Source organism: Cricetulus griseus, chromosome 8, assembly GCF_003668045.3.
Source record: "Cricetulus griseus strain 17A/GY chromosome 8, alternate assembly CriGri-PICRH-1.0, whole genome shotgun sequence".
Taxonomy (NCBI): Eukaryota; Metazoa; Chordata; class Mammalia; order Rodentia; family Cricetidae; genus Cricetulus; species Cricetulus griseus.
This window is the reverse complement of record NC_048601.1, coordinates 20,758,714-20,782,799: the sequence shown is the minus strand read 5'-3', so window position 1 is coordinate 20,782,799 and position 24,086 is coordinate 20,758,714. Positions and strand designations below refer to the sequence as shown.

The 24,086-nt window shown below is 45.9% G+C and overlaps 1 protein-coding gene across 1 annotated transcript in view; it reads left to right on the top strand.

Annotated features, from left to right (window-relative positions):
* Vwf (von Willebrand factor) overlaps window positions 1–21,432 on the top strand; it is a 116,156-nt gene extending 94,724 nt beyond the window's left edge. The window contains exons 38-47 of the mRNA XM_027428330.2: window positions 492–641; window positions 6,191–6,301; window positions 8,177–8,357; window positions 9,106–9,146; window positions 9,591–9,707; window positions 17,216–17,314; window positions 17,991–18,119; window positions 18,997–19,036; window positions 20,529–20,626; window positions 21,105–21,432. Coding sequence (XP_027284131.1) covers window positions 492–641; window positions 6,191–6,301; window positions 8,177–8,357; window positions 9,106–9,146; window positions 9,591–9,707; window positions 17,216–17,314; window positions 17,991–18,119; window positions 18,997–19,036; window positions 20,529–20,626; window positions 21,105–21,293 — 1,155 coding nt within the window. The 3' untranslated portion in view covers window positions 21,294–21,432. The remainder of the gene's footprint in view (window positions 1–491; window positions 642–6,190; window positions 6,302–8,176; window positions 8,358–9,105; window positions 9,147–9,590; window positions 9,708–17,215; window positions 17,315–17,990; window positions 18,120–18,996; window positions 19,037–20,528; window positions 20,627–21,104) is intronic.
* Window positions 21,433–24,086: the final 2,654 nt, after the last annotated feature.

Here is a 24,086-nt window from a genome sequence, read left to right as displayed (position 1 = left end):
TGTATCACCACTGCCTGGCTCTATGGCTTGAGACAAGAGTGATATGGCTAGGCAGAGAAAGGACTAGAAGGTGGGAGGAGACAGGAACTCAGAGATTGCAGTCTGAGGCTTGGAGAGCAGTGCAGTCTGAATTGCACTCTGAGGATTTGTGGAGACAGGATCACCTATTTCAGCCCCAGTTAAAGGTAAGCTAGAGGTGGCTGCTTTGCTCTTCTGATCTTCAGTGGCTTTATTAAATCATAACCAATGTATCGCCACACCGTGTAGAATGCAGTCCTTACTCTGATCTTGTGAGCATGTATTGCCTTAGTCTATAATTCCAAAACAGTAAGATACAAATAACAGTCTAAAAGAGGAGCGATCCACCACGATTGACTTGTTGTATATGGGGATGAGGTTTTTCACCTACTAAGCCCCTTCCATACAATGGATGTCACTAACGGTTAAACGATCCCAATGAGACTTCATTCTCAGAAACCTTGTGTCCCCAGGTTTGTGTCCACCGAGGCACCATCTACCCTGTGGGCCAGTTCTGGGAGGAGGGCTGTGACACATGCACCTGCACCGACATGGAGGATACTGTCATGGGCCTGCGTGTGGCCCAGTGCTCTCAGAAGCCCTGTGAAGACAGCTGCCAGCCAGTAAGTGGGGCACGAGGGCTGGGTGCTGTGAGCCATGGGGTTGGGAAGAGAGGAAGGGATGTGGGGTGGGGGAGGGGGTGAAGGAAGGAAGATTATTTATTTACCTACTTATTTATCTATAGTGAAAGACAGAGGGATGGGTGAGTGGATGGATGGATGGATAGATAGAAAGATAGAATATAGTATAGACCTTTCAAGGGGTTTCCTCTAACTAGGCCATGTTTCCTAAAGTTTTTAAGCCTCCTAATATCCAGTGAAGCTACACATGCCATGGTGTAGTCTGTTGAGCCCTATGATTGGAGCCCTATGATCCATTTACCACTAAAGACCCCACGTTTGAACACGGGAGCAAGCGGGCCAAGCCTTCAACACATGAGTGTTTGGAGCAACATTTCAGATCCAACCCATAGCAGGTTAGGTAAAAGGAAAGAAGTGTGAGAAAAAGATTGTTGTGCCACCCTTTCTATGGTCTATCCTTGGCTAATGGGTATGGCTGTCGTGCAGTTTTAAGTCCATACTGGTTTGAGCAGAGCTACTGCAAAGCATTGTCTTCATTCTGCTTGTCTCTCTCAACCTCAAACACCACTCCAGCTAACCCTAGAACAGACTCACACCCAATCTTCTGAGGTCACTCCCATTTCCATGCATAGCAGTGATTCCACACAGATTGGCATCTCCTCCCACCTTATAATTTGAGGTCTAGAAAACGTGACCCGTGCTCCCCAAATTTAGACATCTTCCTCTGGGGCACCCTGTTCTAGTACGCTGAGGACTGCTCAGACCCTAGAAGGAGGGACCATCTACATTAGGGAGAACATGGGTCCAATAAAGCTTGCAGACTTGATCCTGTGTCATCACTACATCTTAACAAACACAGTCACGTTAAAGCAGAGTTGCTGAGCATGCAAGTGCAAGTGTTTGCAGTTGCTGCTGTCAGTATCCACAGTGGGGAAGGCTGTGCTCTCGAAGGCTGTTTGGGATGTGTGGATGATGGTGGAAGTGTGGGTTTTGGAGCAAGCTCTGGAACAGGAGAGCTTTCCACTTACCTGCTGTCCTACCTGCAGAGGGACTCTGGAGTTGCTGATGCCTTTGGAAGAGGATGCAGTGTAATCCACAAAGGCCTTTTGGGGAACACCCAACTTTGAAAACCCTTTGGTCTCTGCTTCATCTCATTGACCATTGGCAGAGATAGCAGTAACTTCCTATCAGATAGGGAGAGTGGTGTGAGATTCATTTTTTACAAACTTCTTAACACCTAATGTTTTTGTAATATTTGTGTTAATTCTCTAAGAATTTCATAATGTATCCTCAATATATTTATACTTTCCCAAACTCTTCCTGTTACCAATATTTCCACTATCCCATCATGACCTACCCAACTCTGAGATTTCTTCTTTTCCCATTGAATTTGTGTTGTCCAGCTTATCTTGGGAGTGGGGTCAACTCACCAGGGATCAGGCACACCATTAAAGAAAACTGACTATTCTCTCAGCAGCTACCAAATGCCACTAACTCCCCAGCTGGTGGCGGGATTTTGTATCCACCTTCCCCACCCTATGATGGGATTTTGTCTGTCTGGAGCTTGAGCAGGTCTTGTGCTGGTGTCATAATCCCCATGAGTTCATATGAGCAACTGCTCTGTTATGTCTGAAAAACAATTCCTTGATGTAATCACCCTAACTCTGGCTCTTACAATCTTTCTGCCTCTTCTTTCACAAAGACCCCTGAGCCTTAGAGGGGAGAAGTGTGATATGAGTATCTCATTTATGGCTGAGCACTCTGTAGTCTTTTATTTCCTGCATGTTGAGCACTCGGTCTTCTCTGTTGTATTTTGTTTCAGTGAGGAATTTTGATTTCAAAGGATAGAACCCATTTACAGTAACTATAATCAATAATCTGTTGGAAAGATATGGGGGGACCTTCTAGAAATGTAGGTTATGGTATGTGGAAAGTCATCATGGTCATGTGACATTTCTTGTCACATCTGTGGCAGAACATAATGGCAAGGATCCATTCTGAGACATGTAGTGTTGGGTGACTTCATAGTTATAAGAACATGACAAAATGTATATATGCAAACCAAGATGGTGTTTATGTTAATCATTGGACAGGCCTCTTGATATAATCTAAAGACACACTTAACACCTGGTGCATGAGGTGGTTTCCTTTGTGACATGAGTTGTTTTCAGCAAAGTTTTTATTTTACAAGTAGCAGGAATACATTTACAATAATGGTGATTGAATTATGCATACACAGACTAATTGCACAGGCATTCATCAAGTTCTACACATTGTATGCAGTGTGTATGCCACACTTTTGTGTGACTGGCTGAGTCATAGGTCTGTTTATAGCAGTACCACAAGTATGAGAATAATGCACTATGCTATTATGTTAGGATACTATCAGATAGGATTTTTTTTTTAGCTCCACTATAATCCATTTGCTTGTTTTCTGAGATACATTTCACTATGTATCCCAGGATGTCCTCAAACTTGTGATCCTCCTGTCTTATGAGTCCTGGGATTACATGCATGTACCAGAATGCCTCTTTCCATTACAGTGTTATGCAGTCACTGTCACACATGTGGTCCATTGTTGATTGAAATGTCAATATGGTACAGGAGAATGTTTTGTTCACACTCATGATATTTCTCAGGAGGAAGAAGAGTGAAGGCTGTTCTTTATGCTTGTCAATAGGATACGAAGGGCCAGCAGAGAAAGTGGAGTTGGTCACAGCTCTTCAACTCATTGAAACCAGCAAAGTTTGGTTGACTTAGATTCCACAGCCCATTCTGTTAGGCAGTGCAACTAAGCCCCCAAATTTTGTGGTTTGAACATGAAATCTAGACTCCTGTGTTGAATGCTTCATTCCTAGGTGGTAGGGCCATTTGGGTGCTGGTAGAAATTTCAGGAGATAGGGCATACCTGGAAGAATTGTGGGTGTGTCTTGGAGGTTTGAATCTGGCTCCCATCCCTGCTTTTTTCCCTGATTCCTGTTCTGCTGTGAGGAACTCTGGTTACAACTACACAGAAGTAACTAAAATCCCCAGTGGTGCACGGGCCAGTGTGATTCTGGGAAGAAGGACGGAGTCTTCTGGCATATGGCCCCCAGATAGCCTCAGCAGGGGACATGGCATCAGAATTTCATGTCTTCCATCTGCATGTCAGCCATGGTAATCATGGTTTGAGGATTGTTCTGCTAAGGACATTAGGACTTTGCTTTTCAGTAATGAATGTCTGTAGGTTGGGTGGATAATATTATACTTTATACTCATGTCTGTTAATTTGAAAGCCAGTGAAAACAGGATGGAACACAGGGTCTGAGATGAGTCTTTTGACAAGACATATCAATATACCTGTAAGCTAGAGAGTTTGGTGGAGTAATGGAAAAGAAAAAGAGATGAAGAAAACATTTCTTTTGTTTTGCTTTTCTGAGATTGTTGGGAGGGTAATTTTAGAAAAAGAAATTCTTTAGTATGGTTGGGGCATCTGGGCATGAGAAGCCAGTGGGTCTCTGGGATCAAGGTAGCTAGGAATCATTTGTAAATTGACAGTTTGAGGTATATGGAAAGATTAAAGGAGTACAGCCATCCAGATGACTCAGCACTTTTAGAGAGGTTTTTAGGGAGGTATACCAGATGTCTAAAGGCATTGGTTAACTCCACTCAAGTTTCCCTGGGGTCTCTGTTTCTTTCATAGCATTTGGCATGCCCTTCTTTATAGTAGAGGACATGTAGAGTATATTATCTTAATTTGTCAGCTCTTCTATAGCACCTGCACCTCATCTATGTACAATAAATGACTTGAGTCTCAGTTGATAAAAGGCTGGGGACAGCTTGCTGCGCACTGCCATGACGCGGGTAGGGATGTCAATAAGTCCCTTGGAGATGGTGTGAACTTGAGCTAAGTCTCCGGGGTGGTTGCATTTCCCCAGGGAAGCAATGTTGTACCTCTTCAGATTTGACCCTGCTCTTGAGTGTGCCTGGGGAAGCATGCATACTTGGCATCCATGCTATCTGATCAGCCAGCTGTTCCTTCCTTTTTAAGGACATAGCCTCAGGTAAAGCCTTGTCCTGGGTTCTTTGCCCTTAGCTCCAGACTCAGCCACATTGTCATTGTCATTTTTGGCACTTGGCACATGATATTTAGAGGAGGGTTTTAATTTAAGTTTTTTTTTAAAGAATTTTTTAGTTTTTATTTTATGTGTATGATCTACGTATGTATACCACGTTCAAGCCTGGTAGCTACAAGGCCAGAAGAGGGTACTAGATCCCCTATAACCAAAGTTACACATGATTTTGAGCCACAATATGGGTGCTGAGAACCAAACTTAGGTCCTTTTAACCACTGAGCCATCCCTCCAAACCCTTAACCTAAGTTCTTTTTAAAACTTTTACGTGCATTGGTGTTTTGTCTGCATGTATGTTTGTATGAGGGTGTCAGATCTTGGAGTTACAGACAGCTGTGAGCTGCCACATGGGTGCTGGGAATTGAACCCAGGTCCTCTGGAAAAACAGCATGTGCTCCTAACTGCTGAGCCTTCTCTCCAGCCCCTTAATCTAAGTTCTTAATACTTTGGCCATATTAAAGGATCTTCCAGAGGCAAGATGGACTGACAAACTCCCAGAAAGCTGGCCTTCCCTGTGAGGTTCTCTGGGGAAGGTCAGTCTCTGTCATTTGCTTACCTCATTTTTTTTTTGTAATAGATACTATAATATTTAAACTACTATGTAAATGTCAAGGATACTTACCTCTGCAAATTAGTGTGCTCGTCAGCTTTGCATCACTGTGACAAAGTACTTGAGAAAGTCAACTTAGAGGAAAGGTTAATTTTGGCTCATGGTTTCAATTTCAGGCTGGAGTGAGGCAGAATGTCACAGTGGGGGATGTATTGTAGAGCAAAGACACTCATCTGATGGTGGTCAGGAAAGGGGAGAGATGGAGGGAGGGTGCAGGGGTCCAAAATTGTCTTTCCAGGGCACACTGTCCATGATTGAATTTGCTTCCATTAGGCTCCATCTCCAGAATTTTCTACCATCTCACGGTAATGCCACAGGCTAGGGAACAACATATGGTGATTTAGGGAACATCTAAGAGCCAAAGCATTTCACATGGTGAGAAGTGCTAGGATCAAGATACTTATTTGTGCAGGTCATCACTCTGCAAAACAAAGGCTAGACCCTGGCTTCCTGAGAATGCGTTGCAGTCAACAAGCTGCCCTAGGTTTGGCCATGGCTGAGGTCAGATTCATCAGGAGTTTCTAAGGGAACTCTGAACTGTCTTTAATATTCATGTGGATTGGATGTTGGTCTCAACATGGAGTCTTCTGGGAGGAGGTATTTATGTCTTCAGCCTGCAAAGACCTAGCTTAGTGGCTGGAGTTTCTTGATCACTTCTTGGTGTGCTCCTGAGGCTAGTGGACAGCAGGAATGAAAATATTCAGCCATGTGTCTTGGTTAGCCCCAGGGCTCAGTAAACATGACACTCAGGTCAGAATCCCTGATTCTCAGGTGCTGGCTTGGCTATACTTTATGTTTTTGTTTTTCAGGGCTTCTCTTACGTTTTCCATGAAGGCGAGTGCTGTGGAAGGTGCCTGCCCTCTGCTTGCAAGGTCATGGTTGGCTCTCCTCGGGGAGATTCCTTTTCTTCCTGGAAGAATGTAGGTCTGGGCCCTGGGGAGTGGGGAGAGGAGAGTTCATTGTGCCATCCATCAGTTCATCAGTGCTGGCCTGGTTTTCCTCCCCCTTGTCTTTGCTTTCCCTATAGGGAGCGTATCCAGCTATTGGAACTGTTGGGATCCCAGCTGGGTTTCCTTTACCCCTTAGGAACTAGTTAAGGCTGTCTCAGGCTTCCCATTTTGTGGATTCGAGGAGAAGCCTAGTGGCCTCCCTGAGAGATCTATAAACTCCCAGGGTCTTATGGTCTCCCGTTCACGGTGACTCTGAGGTCCCTCAGTGGTTGGTTGAGGGGCATGGCCTCATCATCTTGAATACTTGGTGGTCCATCAGGCTACACAGGTTACAAGCTCTGTTCTATACTGTGTTGGCCCTGGCCTTGGGCTTTTGTATTAATGTCCATAGAAACTCCCGCAATGGCTTGAGAAGGTGGAGAAACTGACAATCCAAAGCAGCAAGCAGGCTGTTGGCAAAGTTCCTCAGCTGTTTCTGCAGGCCTAGAGTTATCATTTTGCTACATTGCTGGCCCCTATCTCTTGTTCTTTCCTGTCTCCTTTGCCTGCAGAATTTCTTCCTGTAGTTCACAGTAGTTTGGTTAGCTGTCTTCTGTGATCCCTGGAGGTTCACTTTTGATGGCTTATCAAGCCATTTTTTCTTAAATTACTTTTTTATTATTCTTTGACAGTTTCATACGTTTGCATAATAAACTTTAGTCACTTTCATGTCCTGTACCCAACTTTCTCCTTTCCTCTTCCACTGGAACTCTTCTTCTTAATATGATTCCCTCCTATTTTCATGCCTCCTTTTTGTGTATGGCCCACTGAATTCAATTAGGGTTTCTAATGATGGGATGTTATTTATGACAACACCAGTAGCTACACCATTGGAGAGAAGGACATTCAGCCCCCAACAGTTGTTAATTGCCAATAGCCCCTCAGGGGGTATGGAGTTCATGGGCTCTCTTGTGTGACCCTATTTTTGGAGAGATTTGAACCATCATCTATTCACCCAAGAATGGAAACCAATGACAGATCAAACTATGGATACCAGGTTTTAGCTTGGCAAACCAGTGAATTTTATTGGGGTTACTTACAGGAATATAGGTGAGGGGTTACTTGCAGGAACGGAAATGGCTCAAAGGCAGTTGCATCAGCAAAGCTCACCCCAGCATTGGTGACAGCTCACAAAAGCTGGAAACCTGGAGTTCACTGCACAGCCCGCAGGCAGCTCAGCAGGTTGTCGAGTATCCTTTCTGAGTAGTACAGTTGATCTGAGCTTCTTCCATGCAGCTTGACTGGCCCCTTCTCTTACAGGCAGCTCAGCCAGTCTTAGCTTCTTTTAGGAAGCTCAGCTTATCTGTGAGTGTCTCTGAGCAGTCTACAGCTTATGTAAGTTTGGAAAGGGAGAGGCTTAGTGATTCTGGTTAGTTTCAGGAACTTCCTGAAGACTTTTGAGTTGTTTACCTCCAGAGTTTAAGGAGCGTCCCTGCAGGGTGAAATGTTTCGCCTCTTCTTACAACAACCATGTTCAAGCCATTTTACTAACAACAGGGAATTGTTTCTTACTCTGATGTCAGACTAAGAAGCTAGAAAGGATGGAGTTGGTAGTGCTAATCCCAGAGAGCCTCAGGGGCAGGGACATGTGAATTTGACCTAGGATCTGGTCAGGGTAACTTAGACCCAGACTTATTGTGATGACCTCTGCCATTCCCTCTGTGGATGTTATCCCGTGGTTTCAATTTTGGTTTGAATGAGGCCTTACCTTCAGAGTCCAAAGAATTCCCCAAGAACAGGATACTGCTACAAGACATTGGGCCCCAGCCTTGCCTGACACCTCTGATGGCCTCTGGTACTCTGCAGGTTGGCTCTCGGTGGGCTGCCCCTGAGAATCCCTGCCTCATCAACGAGTGTGTCCGAGTGGAGGAGGCGGTCTTTGTGCAGCAGAGGAACATCTCCTGCCCCCAGCTGGCTGTCCCTACCTGCCCCACAGGTTTCCAGCTGAGCTGTGAGACCTCGGAGTGCTGTCCCAGCTGTCGCTGTGGTGAGTCGGGATGGCGAGGCCTGGCCTGGCCTGGATTTGCTTTCAGGGCTCTTTCTTCCTTGGACTTCTGAGTTCTTTGCTTCTTAGCAACTCAGAGAAATGGGCACAATCAAAATCTGTTTACTACTGTGGCTGTGAGAGCAGAGGAGAGGAGACAAGGGTAGTTCTCTGCAGGCCACTGTGCCTAGCTCTGAGCCCAGTGATGGAGTTTTTCCCATTGTCATGGGTAACCCTCCCTCATGGTACTGACTCATTTTGGGTCAGGTTTCTCTGACTCTGGAGACCACATTTTCTATAGTACAGCATTGCTTCACCTAGGGGAAGGCATTGCTATCTCTGAACCCTGCTGGCAGAGAGACAGACAGACAGACAGACAGACAGACAGACAGACAGACAAACAGCAATAACAAACCATAAGCTCTGTTTTTTTTTGTTTTGTTTTGTTTTTTTCTCTCAAGCCCAAAAGGCAATTGACCCATCCATTTCCTAAACATGATCCCAGCTAACTAGTGCCTTAGGGGCTCTTCCATTAGGATGGGTAGTGAGGCAGTTCTGATCTAATGGTTGAAAGGGAAAGAGAGGTACCTGGGGCCCAAGCAGGAAGACCCACAACACTCTGGAGGGTGGGGTGAGGGGATGTGGAGAACTGTCAGGAGCCAGAATAGGGAGACCAGGAGGACATGGAGAAGACTGGTCAGGGAGGTTTGGGGAGGGTGTGTTAATACTCAAATGTTGCTTCTCTCCCCAGAGCCCATGGAGGCCTGTCTGCTCAATGGCACCATCATTGGTGTGAGTTGGAGCTGGTGGTGGGGTGGGATGGGATGGGGGCGTGTGTGAGAAGGGTGAGTAGATCAGACTAAGATGAAAGTGGAGAACTCTTCAGGGATCTCAGCCTCATATCCACACCGGGGCTATCCTTCTCACTTTCTGGGGCATGGCCTGGCTTTCCCATGCTCATCTTCCGACTGGCCCTCCAAGCACGTGGGCATGTCTTTTGCATATGTCTTTTACACATGTAAAAACACACCCACAGTCCCAGAGCACATGTCATCTAACGCCTCTCCCACTGTCTGGCTACCTCTGTTTTTTACCATGTCCATACTTAATGTGGGGAGGCAGGATGGAACGGCCACAAGAAGCAGGGGCTACATCTCAGGCAAGCAGGCAGGTGAGCGGGTGAGGCAGATGGAGTATCTGGCTTGTTTGGAAACCTGACTCAGGTTCTGTTTCCAGCCGGGAAAAAGTGTGATGGTTGACTTATGCACGACCTGCCGCTGCATTGTGCAGACAGGAGCCACCTCCAGATTCAAGCTGGAGTGCAGGAAGACCACCTGTGCAGCCTGCCCCATGGTAAGAGAGGCTCTGAGGGACTAAGGGATGCCTCAGTTTCTGTAGGACCAACAGTACCTCACTGGGTTCCTTAAATCTTGCCTTTGTTCTGATTATGGCTGATATCTGACAGCTATCAGGACACCTATCCAAACCGCATCCCTCAGAAATAATTACAATTTACTAATAAATTGTAACCATTTTATTCTTGTGTTTAAAAAAAAATAAGCACAGTATTTTCAAGGCATTTGATGCTATACTCACAGCTCTGTATCTTTAAAAACGTATTTTAAGAAATTACCACCATACTCTGAAAACATTAAAAATTAGTCAAGAAATACTTGTGAGACCCTTGTAACGCGCAAGGCCCTACACAGCCTTCATCTAAATGGATGCTCCCTAGTGTATAAATCTACTTTTCTTTTTTCTTTTTTTTTCTTTTTGTTTTTCTTTTTGGTTTTTCAAGACAGGGTTTCTCTGTGTAGCTTTGGAGCCTATCCTGGCACTCGCTCTGGAGACCAGGCTGGCCTCGAACTCACAGAGATCCGCCTGCCTCTGCCTCCTGAGTGCTGGGATTAAAGGCGTGCACCACCAACGCCCGGCCTTAAATCTACTTTTCATTAGCAGACATTTCAGTCATTTAAATAGTTCATCCTGAGGCCGGGGAGATGGTTCAGTGGGAGAAGCACTTTCAGTGCAAACATGAAGATTTGAGTTTAAATCCCAGGAACTCAAATAAAATTGAGTATAGCATCTTGTCTGTAATCTCACTGCTCCTATGGAGAGACAGGAGGTGGAGCAGGGAAGTTCCTGGAAGCTTGTGCGCTCTGGCATACAGGGTGGTGAGCAATGAAGAGACCCTGTCTCCAATAGTGTGGACAACCTGAAGCTGTCCTCTGACCTCCCCAAGGAGTCTGTGGAAGGTGAATGCTTGTATATGTACATGTGGACACACACACACACATACACACACACACACACACACACACACACACACACACACACACACACACGTTTATTCTTTTTTTTTGTTAAGTTGTGATTCTCACTTGTTCCGGAGACATTCTTAAGGAACATTTTGACAAGTAGATAATCTTTAGTTTGATAGGTGGAAGTAATCAATGTGCAATAATTTAAAAGTACATTTTAGCTTAGTTTGCTATTAATTTTAGCATAATTTCAATAGACATAGATTATATCTATTTAAGGGGTGTGATATTATTTTAATTATGGCTTCTAGTCCTATGGAACTGGGATATTACAGGCCTCACACAGGCTGAGGGGACCTAAATGTCTGAAGGCGCCTGGGTTTCTCCCTCTAGCTCCTCTTTGTGTTTGGGCTTCAGTTGTTTTAGACAATACATTGGTAGATGAACTTCCTGTGAGCTGGAGGCAGGAATTTCAGTGACTCAGGTGACACCAGGTGGGGGTTTCTCCTTGTCAGCTCTACAAAGCCACAGGCTTGGTGGCAAGCAGTATGGATGGGCCCTTGTGAGTAGGGCAGAGCACAGGAAAAGTGGCACCTGGAAAGGACAGGGATAGGATGAGGAACAGAGTGGGAGCTGAGAGGTCATGGGTGTGCTTCCTGTTTTTATCAGAATAAAGGACACGTGACCTACATCTGTGTTTTCCATAACACTTATACAGTGTCAAGCTCAAAGCAGGGCTTCATGAAAAGCCAGTGGCATTGATGGCCCTATGGGAGACAGCTTTGTGATAGTGCCATTCAATTCAAAGACAATATATATGCTTGGATGCAAAAGAAACCAATTAAATACAGATTCTTGATATTTTGCAAAGTTGCAGTTGATGTTTTAGGATTTGGGGTTTAGTGTGTGAATGTAAAACAACTCTGCCTACAACAGCTGAGGTCTTCATCATGGAGTCGAGTAACACCGTCTGGAACTACATGCCACCTTCCACCTTCGTTGTCTACTGACCTGCATCCCAGGCAGTGAGGAAACAGACTCAGAGATTCACACCCACATCATTTGGAAGCTGATCTGGGGCTAGGGTGGGGCTGTGTAGCCTGGGTGGGTGAGGGAGGTCTACTAACCGCCCCCTAGCAGCGCCCTCTGGTGTTCAGAAGGTGTGGTACAGTTGCTCCCACTGACTCCGCAGGTGCTGTATATATTTTAAAACAATGCCCATATTGTTCTATATGATTCCTTTTTTTCTCCAACATTTTGGTATCTTGCTAGAGCAGTGTGCACCACTTCAGAATCACCAGATTAGCCCGACTTCTATGTTTTTTTTTTTCAAGCTTTGCTGAGAATTGCCTCAGCTGGTCCTATTGTAGGTCAGCATCCTTAACTGGCCTTGATACTCCTTGAAGGGCCTCAGTAAGGCTCTGGGGGTGGGGCAACTGCAGTGAGTGACATCTAGGTAGACCTGTTTGATGCCTCCACCAGATATACAGTGGTGTTAGCATCACCTCCCGCAGAGACCAGAGCAAGGTGCTTTGTGCTGATGAGTGGTAGAGATGGAGTTTGAAAGATGAGCGTAAGGAAAGCATGAAGAAGAGAGGCCACTCTGTCATGGGCTACTCAGCTGGATTTCCACAATGAGCTGAATGTTGAATATGAATGTCCAGGATGGAGGATGGTGAATAGCCAGCAGGTAGAAATAGAGGTCAAGGAAGAGAAGTAGGCAAGGACTGAAGGCCATGAGCAGGGTGAAACAGCTGAAGGGGTTGCCAGGCATGTGCTTAGCAAGGTGGAGCTTTGGGACAACAGGGAACAGAGGAAGCAGAACTAAAATGGCTGTAAACCAGGTCTCCCTGGCTGTAGCAGGGATGTCAGTGGCTGGCTGGGAACTTGACCCATTGGTGGAGGAAGAGTTGGTCGCCTCTTGAAGTGACTGGACAATCCGGTAACAGGCAGAGAGAGGCCCCTGTGTGTGTGTGTGTGTGTGTGTGTGTGTGTGTGTGTGTGTGAGAGAGAGAGAGAGAGAGAGAGAGAGAGAGAGACAGACAGACACACAGACACACAGACAGACACAGAGAGAGAGAGACAGAGAAAGATGACTTTCCACAATTAATTCAATGTTTCATGAGACGTCCAAGGGAGTGGCACCTGGTGGCACCTATGACATATGTGCCTGCTGCCAGTGGCTACCTGGGTGTCCAGCTGTGCTCAGGCAGGCGCACTTCCTGCCCCCTCATTGTTTTGGGTCTAGTCGTGGCTGCAATCTGCTTCACAGGGCAGCAGACATGGTGAGGGTCTGCGGGTGTTGGGAGGGACCGGTTTCCTTTCACTCACCTGGTGCTAATGCATATGCCTTCTGGTCTCCAAGCCCACACCATCCCTGAAAAATACAGCTTCTTTATTCTCCATCCCCTTGTCTTTCCTTTCTGTTCATTTGCCTCTTCTAGCCCTCTCTGCTTTTTCTGGTCCTGGATGGACTCTGCCTCCCTGGTGTATGGATGCCACTCACTGCCCTTCCAGTCACTCTCTGACCCTTCCTCCCACAGTCCCTTCTCTACTTGCAGCCGTCTCCTTGCTTCTTGGGTAGAGAGAAACTTTGTTCCCTTTTCCTGCTCAGGACACCATGTCCTATGATCTTGTAACATTCACTAAAAATGCCCAAGTACAAGCTCCCATAAACCAGCCTGATTGAAGCTGTTTTATTTCTTCATTTGACTCAGAATCAATCACTCACAGTCACTCAGTGCTTATTCCTTCTCTTTCCTTCCTCTCTCATTTCCTTGCTAGAAAGTGTGCATTTTATAGCAGTTTCAGCCTCATGATTGAAACGCTACCTTGTGGTTCTCTATTTCTAACAGCATCATTTCTAAGTGGTGCTTTTGGCCCCTGGCCCAGGCTCCCTGCCTCTGTGTTGAGCTTCATCCTCATGTTCAACCCCCGGAAGGCACATCGAGTTCATAGGTTGATTTACAAGGAGCAAATTGATTAAATTCACTTCTGGGCTTGCAAGCTTACAGATGCCTGTCCTTCATGTTGGCAGAGACTTCATCTGGGTGTTAAGATGGATTGGTTAGAGTTTTGTTTTGTTTGGTTTCCCCCTGTATTTCAAGATGGGATCTTAAGCTGTAGCCCAGGCAGATCTAAAACTTAAGGATATTTTTCCTGCTTCAGCCTCCTGAGTGCTAGGATTACAAGCATTAGGCTCTATGGTTAGAGTGCTATAGATTTTTGTCACAGGTCTTCCAGACCCTAGTAAATAGCTCCAGAGTGGTGATCCATAAAAGTGACCAAATGAAAACAAGAATGACAAAGAGTTGGTATCCCAAAGAACTAGACCTATATTTATTTATTTATTTATTTATTTATTTATTTATTTATTTATTTATTTCTGTGTGCCTCCTCTCCCCTCTCTGTGTGTATGTGCTTACATGTAAAATCCAGAGATTAGCTGTCCATCTTGTTTTGAGACGTGGTGACCTTGCCAGTTGGGCTGGGCGGTATGGCCAGTGAGTCCAGGGAATTGCCTGCCTCCCTTTCCGGTACTGAGATTACAAGCATGCATCACCACCACCGACTTTTTATGTGGATGCTAGGGGTTGGACTCTGGTCTTTGTGCTTGCTCATCATTGCCTGAGGGGGTCTTCTCAGTTCTGACTAACCCCAGCTACATTTTATTTTATTTTGAGAGCTCCTTCTTTATTTATGGTTTTGAAAAAGGAGAATAGTAGCTTTACTTTTATGAACTCACGAGACAGTTGATAGTAGCATTTTTATTTTTTTAAAATTGTTTAAAAATTTGTTTATCCTGCAAATTAAGACATTGGTAACCCTATGGTGTCTTCCGAACACGAAGGCGTTTTGCAAAAACAGCAAAGTCCTGCTGTCTGCAAGCCACTGTGCTTCCCAGTGCAGTTATGAAGGAAGGGCTTTTATCCCGAGTCACCATCAAGCTCCGAGTTAATGCAGGAACCAGCTCCTGGGCACCTAGGGATCAGGGTATATCCTTGGGACTCACTTGAAGACCAGGGAAAGTTTCCAGTGTGCCAGGGTTCCAGGCACTTTCTTACCAATGCTTGGCTTTGCTAAGCATTTTCATTTTTTTTTTCCTGTTGTGGGTTGAGATCTTAGAGTATATTAAATGTGTGTTTCTCAGTTGATGAAGGGTCTAAGGCGATGCAATGCCCATTTCTTTTGTGAGGTGTTGGCTTAAAGTTTTTACTATTTTTATTGAGATTTTTAAAACAATGTTATTTTATGTGTTTGAGTGTTTAACCTGCCTGTGTGTATGTGTTCTGTGAGTATGCCTGGTACCCACTGAGGGCCGAAGAGGATGCCAGATGCCCTGTCACTGGAGCTATAAATGGTTGTAAGCTACCATGTGGATGCTGAGAACTGAACCTGGAGCCCATGCAAGAACAATTGCAGCTGGCTGCTGAGACAGCTCCCCGAGCCTTACCCTTTCAGTATTTCTAAGTTGGGTTGTTTGTGCTCTTATTACACAGTTGTCTGGGCTCCTCCCTATATTTGGTTGCCTATTATTTTGTCTTTGAAACAAGATCTCACCATGTAGCTGAGGTTGGTCCATATCCTTCCTGTGCCAGCCTCTCACCTGCTGAGACCACAGGTGTGCGCCAGCCACACTTGGAATTATTCTTTTTAACTTTTTTTTATATTTATTACATTTGTCTCACTCATTGGCTCTCAGCTTATATTTTCTAAAGATTAGAAGTTTAAATTTTGATAAACTATGACATAACACTATGCCATTTTATACTTAGTGGTTTTAAGTTTTTGTTTAAGAACGCCATATTTCAGGGCCATGAAAATATGCTTTTTTATTCTTAAAGCTTGATAGTTTGAGTTTTGTGTTTATATCTATGACCAATGGTGACTTAGTTTTGCACATGTATACATGCGCACACACATGCACTTCCCCAAGGCGCTCCCACATACACACACTACCACCCCCACCATAGTATTTAAGCCACACCCCCACAATGTGGTTATCCATTGGTTCCAGCGGAAACCTTGATAAATCGCCTGTGGATATGTAGACCTATTGCTGGGTTGTTTTTCTAATCGGTTGATTGATGAATAAATCCTGTGCTCACATTCTTGTCTTGATTACTGAAGCTTTGCAGTAAAGTCTTGAGTCAGATAGTTAAGTCTTTCAGATGTGTTCTGTTGCAAGGTTAGGTTATCTTATGTCATTTTATTTCCATAAGAATTTAGTGTCAAAGTTCTCCTTTTTATGAAAAGAATTTAAAAGTATACTGAATTGCATAGAATATAGTTCAGCCTTAAGAGAATGGATGTCTTGATCCTGCTGAGTGTTTTCATCCATGAACCTAGTATACCTCTCCATTTGTTTCGGTTTTATCTCAGTCTGCTTGTGCCACTATAAGAAAATAACTGAGACTAGGTAATGCTTTTCTTAAGGATAGGGTCTTGCAAGGCTGGCCTTGAACTCTCAGTCTTCCTCAAGTGCTGGGATTATACACATTTACCACCATACGCAGTGAGAATAGGTAATTTTTAAATTTTTATTTTTATTTTTTATTTTTTTGGTTTTTCGAGACAGGGTTTCTCTGTGGTTTTGGAGGCTGTCCTGGAACTAGCTCTTGTAGACCAGGCTGGTCTCGAACTCACAGAGATCTGCCCTCCTCTGCCTCCTGAGTGCTGGGATTAAAGGCATGTGCCACCAATGCCCGGCTGCTTCTTCTTCTTCTTCTTCTTCTTCTTCTTCTTCTTCTTCTTCTTCTTCTTCTTCTTCTTCTTCTTCTTCTTCTTCTTCTTCTTCTTTTTTGAGTACTGGTAATTTTTAAAGAAAAATTATTTTCTCACAATTCTAGAGGCTGGGAAGTCTGAAATTATGGACTCGCAGCTGACTAGCTGTCTGGCCTGTTCCTCATAGGTGATACTTTCTTGTGATGTTATTCCATCGCACAGGCAGAAGGCATTCTGAGCAGTCTCTGCTATCAGGGGCTGATTCATCCACCAGGGCAGATCCCTGCATACTCAGTCATTTCCCCAAAGGCACGACAGCTCACCGCCATCACTTTGAGGTTTAAGTTCCAGCCTATAAAATACAGAGGGACAGACACATTCCAGCTGTAGCAATGGCTGTGACTTTTCTCCTTACAAGTTAGATTGCTGCAACTAGGGTGAGATGCATATATATGGAGGGAAGAAATGTAAGAGGGAGCGAGACCTGGAAAAATCTAGTTAGAGTAGGATGTGGGATGAACTCTGGGAGTAACTATGGGATGTCAGCTGAACTCTGGGGGGTAACTATGGGATGTTGGGTGAACTCTGGGAGTAACTGTGGATGTTAGCCAAACTCTGTGTGTTACAGTGGGATGTCAGCTGAACTCCGGGGGTAACTATGGGATGTCTGCTGAACTCTGGGGGTGACTATGGGACGTCAGCTGAACTCTGGGGTAACTATGGGATGTCAGCTGAACTCTGGGTGTTACTCTGGATGTCAGCCGAACTCTGGGAGTAACTATGGGATTGTGGAGGCAAGAAGTCAGCCAGGTAACTCGAGTTATAACTGTGGTGCTCTGGACGGTTAACTATGACTGCTTCCTTTCCTGGATACAGGGTTATCGTGAAGAGAAGAACGAAGGTGAATGCTGTGGCAGATGTTTGCCTACAGCTTGCACTATTCAGCTCAGAGGAGGACAGATCATGACACTGAAGGTGGGAAGGAGCTGAGCTCAGGAGTCCCCTCTCACTCCACTCTCTGGTTTCTCTCTGGGAGGGGTGTCTTTTCTTCAAGCAGAAGGATGAGTTCGGGTTCATTGTTGGCTTCTTTTCTCACTTTGTTTTCTAAAGGAAGTGTAGATGACTTGTGAAAGGCACAGGATTTGCTCTTTGATTTTGCTATGCTTTTGCTCTTCCCAATAAATGTATAGTTGGTGTATGACCTCATTTGGACTGGATTGATGATTTTTGTTTGAAAAAGATTGTCTGTAACCTTGAGACTCTGTGGGACTGGACAGGCAATCAGCGTGAGCAGACCCACTGGTGACTTCTGGAACTAGCTGGTGGGTCTGAGAGATGGTTCATATCTTGGTTCATATCTCATCTGGCTGCCAATTAGTTCACTGTCTCCAGCTTATCAATACATGGTCAGAATAGTCTGAGGACTTTCTGTAATATGGCAGTTCTCTTCATGGTAAATAAATTACAGAGCTGAGACACCACCTCTAGTCCGTACTAGAGGTGGGGTTTTTATATATCATCTCACCCTTTTTCTCTACTTCTCCACATTGTTTTAGTAATTCAAAGGAGGTCAGGCCAGTGGCTGACAGTAGCTTTGTAACCTGAACACTATCGTTGCATGTGTTCTACTGACTCTCATCTTTCTTTTCAGCGAGACGAGACACTCCAGGATGGTTGTGACAGTCATTTCTGCAAGGTCAACGAGAGAGGGGAGTACATCTGGGAGAAAAGGGTCACAGGCTGCCCACCCTTCGATGAACGCAGGTGTCTGGCTGAAGGAGTGAGTAGTTGCAGTTCGGATTTTACCTTTGTCTTAATGATCTCACTGGTTGATGCCAAGGGTGGAGTTCTGTGCAACATTCAGCTCAGTTCTTATGCAATCTCACAGTGTCCAAGACAGATCTCTGTACTGGTTGAGGAATCAATGAAATGGTGATGAAGAAATAATGCTCTGAGGCAAAGGATGCTTTGAAAATAGTTGGTCACTGGAGGGAAGCCATGATCTTTGAATAAGAAGGCAGGACATTGACTGTAGGGTAAAAGGTCAGAGCCTACTTCTGGGTCTGAAAATTCACCAAAAGCTACTAATCTCTGAGCTTGAAAACCCACCAATCCCTGGGATTTACTTGAAGTCCCACAAGTCCCTACCCTGCAAATCTCCACTCTGGAAAGCTCTACCTCCAAGAAACCCTATATAAAGCCTGCCTCCTGCTCAGTTCCCTGCTGCTTCTCACCTGAGCAGAGGCAGCCACCCTCCTGTGTCTCTCCCAATAAATCTCTTGAGTGAGGTTTGTTGTGTAGTGTGACTTTGTGGCATTCCTTGGCTCCCAACTGCCAGGATACCTTTCCCTTCAAAGCCACAACACTTCCACTGGGGAAACATTTCCTCTGAGAACTGCAACACTTGTATATTGGAATCCTTTCCCCTCAGAGCTGCATACTTACATTGACCCTATGTTTTCCTGGGAATTGACGATTCCAACCACTCTGGTCAGGTGAAATGTTCAGTTGGCTCACAGTTGTGATGGGAAAGCAATTTATATTTGGGGATTTCAGCTCAGAGCTCTCAGTTCAGAGCCAGGAAGTCGTCACGTGACCTGAGAACCCATCCTTGTTGAATTACTTGTGCCTGATCTTGTACTTTTCTTTTTTCTTAGGGGAAAATCGTGAAAATTCCGGGCACCTGTTGTGACACTTGTGAGTACACTACTAATAGCCTGTGCTTTGATGTCTGTTACACCCAGGGCAGGCACCATTATTTGAAGTAGACTTTATTCCAGAAACAATAGTTCTTAGTTATCAGTTAGTCATTATGTTCATCTCCTAGCCAGCTACCTCTCCTTTCTGATTATCATTGGCCCATATCCTGCTCAAATGGCCTATGAATTGCCCATGAAGCAATTACTTCCAGTCTTCTTTCAGCTCCATCTCCAGCCTCGTGTGTACCTCAGAACCTTTGATTGTTCATATAGCTATTATGAGGGAGCACCACAAGTCACGCTTTTTTTCTTAGACTAATAGTTCTCATTTTAGTTTGTTTAGCTTCATTTTAGAGTCATGGGCTCATTCTTGGTCGAAGTTAGAGAAGAGTGAAGGTGTGAATTCCCTCAATTATTTCTTCTTTTCTTGGTGGCTTGCTATGACAGTCCCAGTGATTGCCATCACCAAACTGCAGAAGGAGGAAACACCCTCTGAGAGTGTTTCTTTGCAAATTTGCCTCTGAATGGTTTAAGAATGTGAATTCAGGAAGTCATCAGAGAAGATGCACTCTCTCCAGATGTTATTCTTGGAGTTTGGTTAAGAGGCCGCTGTCTACAAAACCAGCAACGGGGAGCCTTCATTAGCCAACATGTTCAGGAGGCTGTAAGTCCTCCTGGAAGGAAAATAAGCTGGGCTTAAGGGTTTCAGTCTGCAACAAGAGAATATTGCACATTGGCTCCAAATTCATACTCTTGTGCAGTTGGAAGACTTACCCTCTAACGTGAAATTAGTCTGAATTGGGAGGCCGGCTAATGTGTCTATAGGGCTGGCCTAGATTTGGAACCATGCAGAATGGAAAACTGTCATGACTCCGATAAGAGCAGTGAGCCGGTAGTAGAGCTTAGATGTCCCAGTGAGTCATGCAGAGCTTCAGGTGTGAAGCCCATGTATATAAAGAAACTCATCCTGGTGACATGGAAGTAACAACTCTCAGTAAGATGGTGGCCTAAAGGATCTTAGGAGTCTCCTCAGAGTATGTATGTGGCCATGACATTTGTCTTTTTAGCAAAAGATTGGGATGGACTGATATTAATTCTATTTAGTGGCTACTTCGTGGTCTGTTAGCTTCTGGGTATAGTTTACAGCTTGACAAGATTGCTCTGGCCATGATGTTTTTCTGAATTTCAAATTATATAAAAGCAAGCATCATCCATCTATATGACCAAAACACAGCCAACCCAGACTCCTTCTGCAATTAAAATTGTATCATTAAGTGAGTTATCCAGTAGTAATGATATCTCTGAATTGGAGGAGCCGGGAGCAGCTGAGGTGAGCTTGAGAAACTAAATTCTTCCTCTCCCAGCTGGCTTTGGTTAAGTCATTGATAGAAAGAAGAATTTCCAACTTAGTGAAGGCATTGCATAGGGAAAGTGTTCTACAGCACCCCAGCTAGCCAGCCCCCCTGTTCCACCTCTCACCTGTTCTATAGGTGAGGAGCCTGATTGCAAAGACATCGTTGCCAAGCTGCAGTATGTCAAAGTGGGAGACTGTAAGTCCCAAGAGGAAGTGGACATTCATTACTGCCAGGTAAGGCTGTGTGACTTCGAGAAGACTTAGGTGGGGAAGGCTACAGTTTCCTTAGTTATCATCTAGAAGGATCTGGAAAAGTCACAAGGAAGAGAGATACAAGGAACTGTAAACATTGTTTTTAAAGTAAATGTTTCATTTAGGGAGTAGGATTGTTTGACCCAGAAGAAAGACCAAAACAAACCTGTAAAGAGACCAGGAAGTCATTGATGGAAGACATTTGTAGAAGACGGGGACTCAGGATCAGTCAGTGTGTGTAGAAACCACAGCCAGAGGGATGAGGGTGTGTGTAATAGTTGGAAAGAGGAAGCTCACTGTTTCCTAAGATCTACTTTTACAAGTTGCCTAGCTCTCCTGTGTGCCTGTGGGTGGGGCATGGCCTGTATTGCTTAGAAAGACAGGGGGAGGATTAATACAGGCTGCCCCAGTCTTGCTGCTCCATTTAGAATTGCGATGCCTCCCCTCTGCTGTGTTACAGGGCAAGTGTGCCAGCAAAGCCGTGTACTCCATTGACATTGAGGACGTGCAGCAACATTGCTCCTGCTGCGGGCCCTCGAGGACGGAGCCCATGCGTGTGCCCTTGCACTGCACCAATGGCTCTGTCGTATACCACGAGGTCATCAATGCCATGCAGTGCAGGTGCTCTCCCCAGAAGTGCAGCAAGTGAGGGCTGTGCAGCTGCCGTGGACCCCCACTGCTGCCTGTGCCATGGCCTGACTAGCTAGAGAGTCACTCCGTCCCTTATACATCCTGCCCTTATACCTTCCTGGGCCCACAATAAAGGCCAAGCTCTTATCTTAACCAAGGCTGGTGGTGGACTGTGCCTGAAGTCTGAGATGACAGCTATGGCCTAAGTCTGAGGTCTGAGGGTGGTTGTGAGGAGCAAAACACAGGGTTCTTCTGCAAATGCTCCTAGCCCAGTGTCTGGGGCCAAGGCCACCTAAGTCAGGAAGCAGTGGAGTCACAGCTTCTCCTGGGTCAGATGGGACAGGGTGGAGACGCCTCTCCAGAAACATCCTGGTGTCCGGGAACAATAAACACATGCTTAGGGACACCCAGCTCTCACATCTTCCAATCAGGTTGCTTCTGTGCATGGCACAGAGGTGGCCCCTTGAACTGGGCTCCTGCTGCCAGGGTAGATGACGTGGTGGAGAAGCACGGCAAATCTCCTATGGACCTTAGAGGTACCAGCAGTACGAGAAAGATGCCATGTGACAGAATTCAAGTGGAGGGATTTTTTTTTTTTTCGAGACAGGGTTTCTCTGTGGCTTTGGAGCCTATCCTGGTACTCGCTCTGGAGACCAGGCTGGCCTCAAACTCACAGAGATCCGCCTGCCTCTGCCTCCCGAGTGCTGGGATTAAAGGCGTGCACCATTAACGCCTGGCTGGGATTTTTTTTTTTTTTTTAATTAGGGAAAGGGATGAAAAAGGGGAAAGAGGAGGCAGGGAGACCGGCCTCCAGGGACAGGAGCAGCAGGAGAGAGCAAAGAGAGGCAGAGATACTGAGGAGGGGAGGGGGGAGGATGGGAGGTGGGCAAGGCTCTTTTTAAAGGGAACATATCCAGGTGGTGCTCTTAGTGGCTGCAGCTGTCAGAACCCAAGGACAGGCCAGTGCAGATGCCTGAATACTAACAATTTAGGGATGGAAATGGCATGGAGAAGCAGCTCTGGAAGCAGGAAGAGGGCACTGTGAAGGAAGGAGATTGTGGAGGGAAAGAAGAGGGAGAGAGAAGCTGAGCTGTGAAGTGTTCTCAACAGGGACATGGAGCAGGCTGCCTGCTTTGCACTGTGGGACCTGTATGTAGGCTGTCACCTCTGCATTTGTAAAAGAACGTATGGAGGCCATCATAGAGTGGACGCTGGGACTGAAATATGAACACGGGGTAAAGCAAAGCACTTGAGAGACTCCTGAAGAAGTCAGAGTTTTAGATAAACATAGCCATTATTATCAGGAGGGTCCAGAATAGAGCCTCGAGGTTGGACCACGATGCTTTCTGTCTTCTTTCCATTCTGATGTGTTCCTGCCACTGTCTCCTATAGAAGAGGGGACAGATGTCTCTCAGAGTCATACGTGATGCTGACATAATGCTTTTCCATGTGGGGGGTGGGGGACGTGGTATTGAGGAGCACAGTTTGCTTGTGGCATCTTGGAATGTAGCTCACATCACTGAGAATGGCCCCTCTTCACCCCCTCCCTGTCTATGGTCAGGTCCCTAAGATACTCTAGGGAAATGACACCACCTTTGTCCCACTCTTGGCTCTTGGCTCCCCCTTAACTGGCCCAGAGTCTCCTGGGGAAATTCGAGTAAGTCCATGCCCTCTCCTCTCCGCCCTGTGTTCTTGTGTACATACACCTGTCCTCTATTTGCATGCCTGTGACTTTTTCTTGTTTTACTCCAGACAGCTGGTGATGGGGTACAGGATGTGAAGGGGTCCCATTGTGCTGTTTAAGTCCCTACTGCTACTCAGGGCTACAGCCTGGAGAAGGGTGACCCTGGGAGTCACAGGAAGGAGGCTTCACTGGCAGGACTGGAAACTAATCAGCCAGACGGTTCCTGAGATAATCTGGCTGAATTATCACAGGCGAGCAGGCTGCGTGGTGCTCGCTCAGGCTCCCGGTGGAGGTGTGCCAGCAGCGTTTACTCCCTGGCCGGCAGCCCATGACTCCAGTGTGTCACCAGTCTGCACCTGAGCTTGGGATCCTTTCTGGATGTTAGGTTAGCTTTCAGTGCAGGAGGAGCACCAGGACTGTCAAGGGAGAGGGATGGATTGGAGGAGGTGGCAGCCGCAGGGGAGGGGCAGGCTCGTCCAGACTGAGCTGAGCCGCGATGGAATTAACTCTGCAGCAACCGCATAAGCCTGTCCAGAGGCTAGTACGGCCAAGGGCCACCAGTTGGGGCTTGGGTTCCAGGACCAGCACCATGGCAGCCCCTGGGCTTCGAGGTAAGTCTCCCCCAACCCAGGACCCTGGTTCTCAGCATCTCACAAGTTGAGAGAAGATGAGGAGGAGAAGGTATTCTAACACCCGTCCTTTGGAATGAATGACTTCAGGTGAAACTGGAAGGGTGATGGGACAAGCTGACCCCTTTTCTCTGTGGTAGGGAAGGTGAGGGTGCCCAAGTGATTCCCCAAGCTCTTAGTTTTCTTAACACATTTTACCAAGGAGGAATACGTGACAGAGCAGTGGTGTCACTTCTCAGTGCCACTCACCAGTTCTGCCTGTTTGTCTCCCCTTGCTACAGTCTTTGAATGTGGCCCAGTCTGAGGGTAAGTAAGCCAGGATCCAGACTGACATGACAGTGAGGACACAGCATCCCAAAGAGGCCTCCGGGTTTCAGAAAACCTCTTTTCTCAAGGCAGGAAGGGCTCGGACATGAGTCATTTTACCTGGGTGCAGACAACTCGGGTATAACATGCCCACAGGTGTTTCTTAGAAGAAAAGCCCACTGAGGTGGAGTTT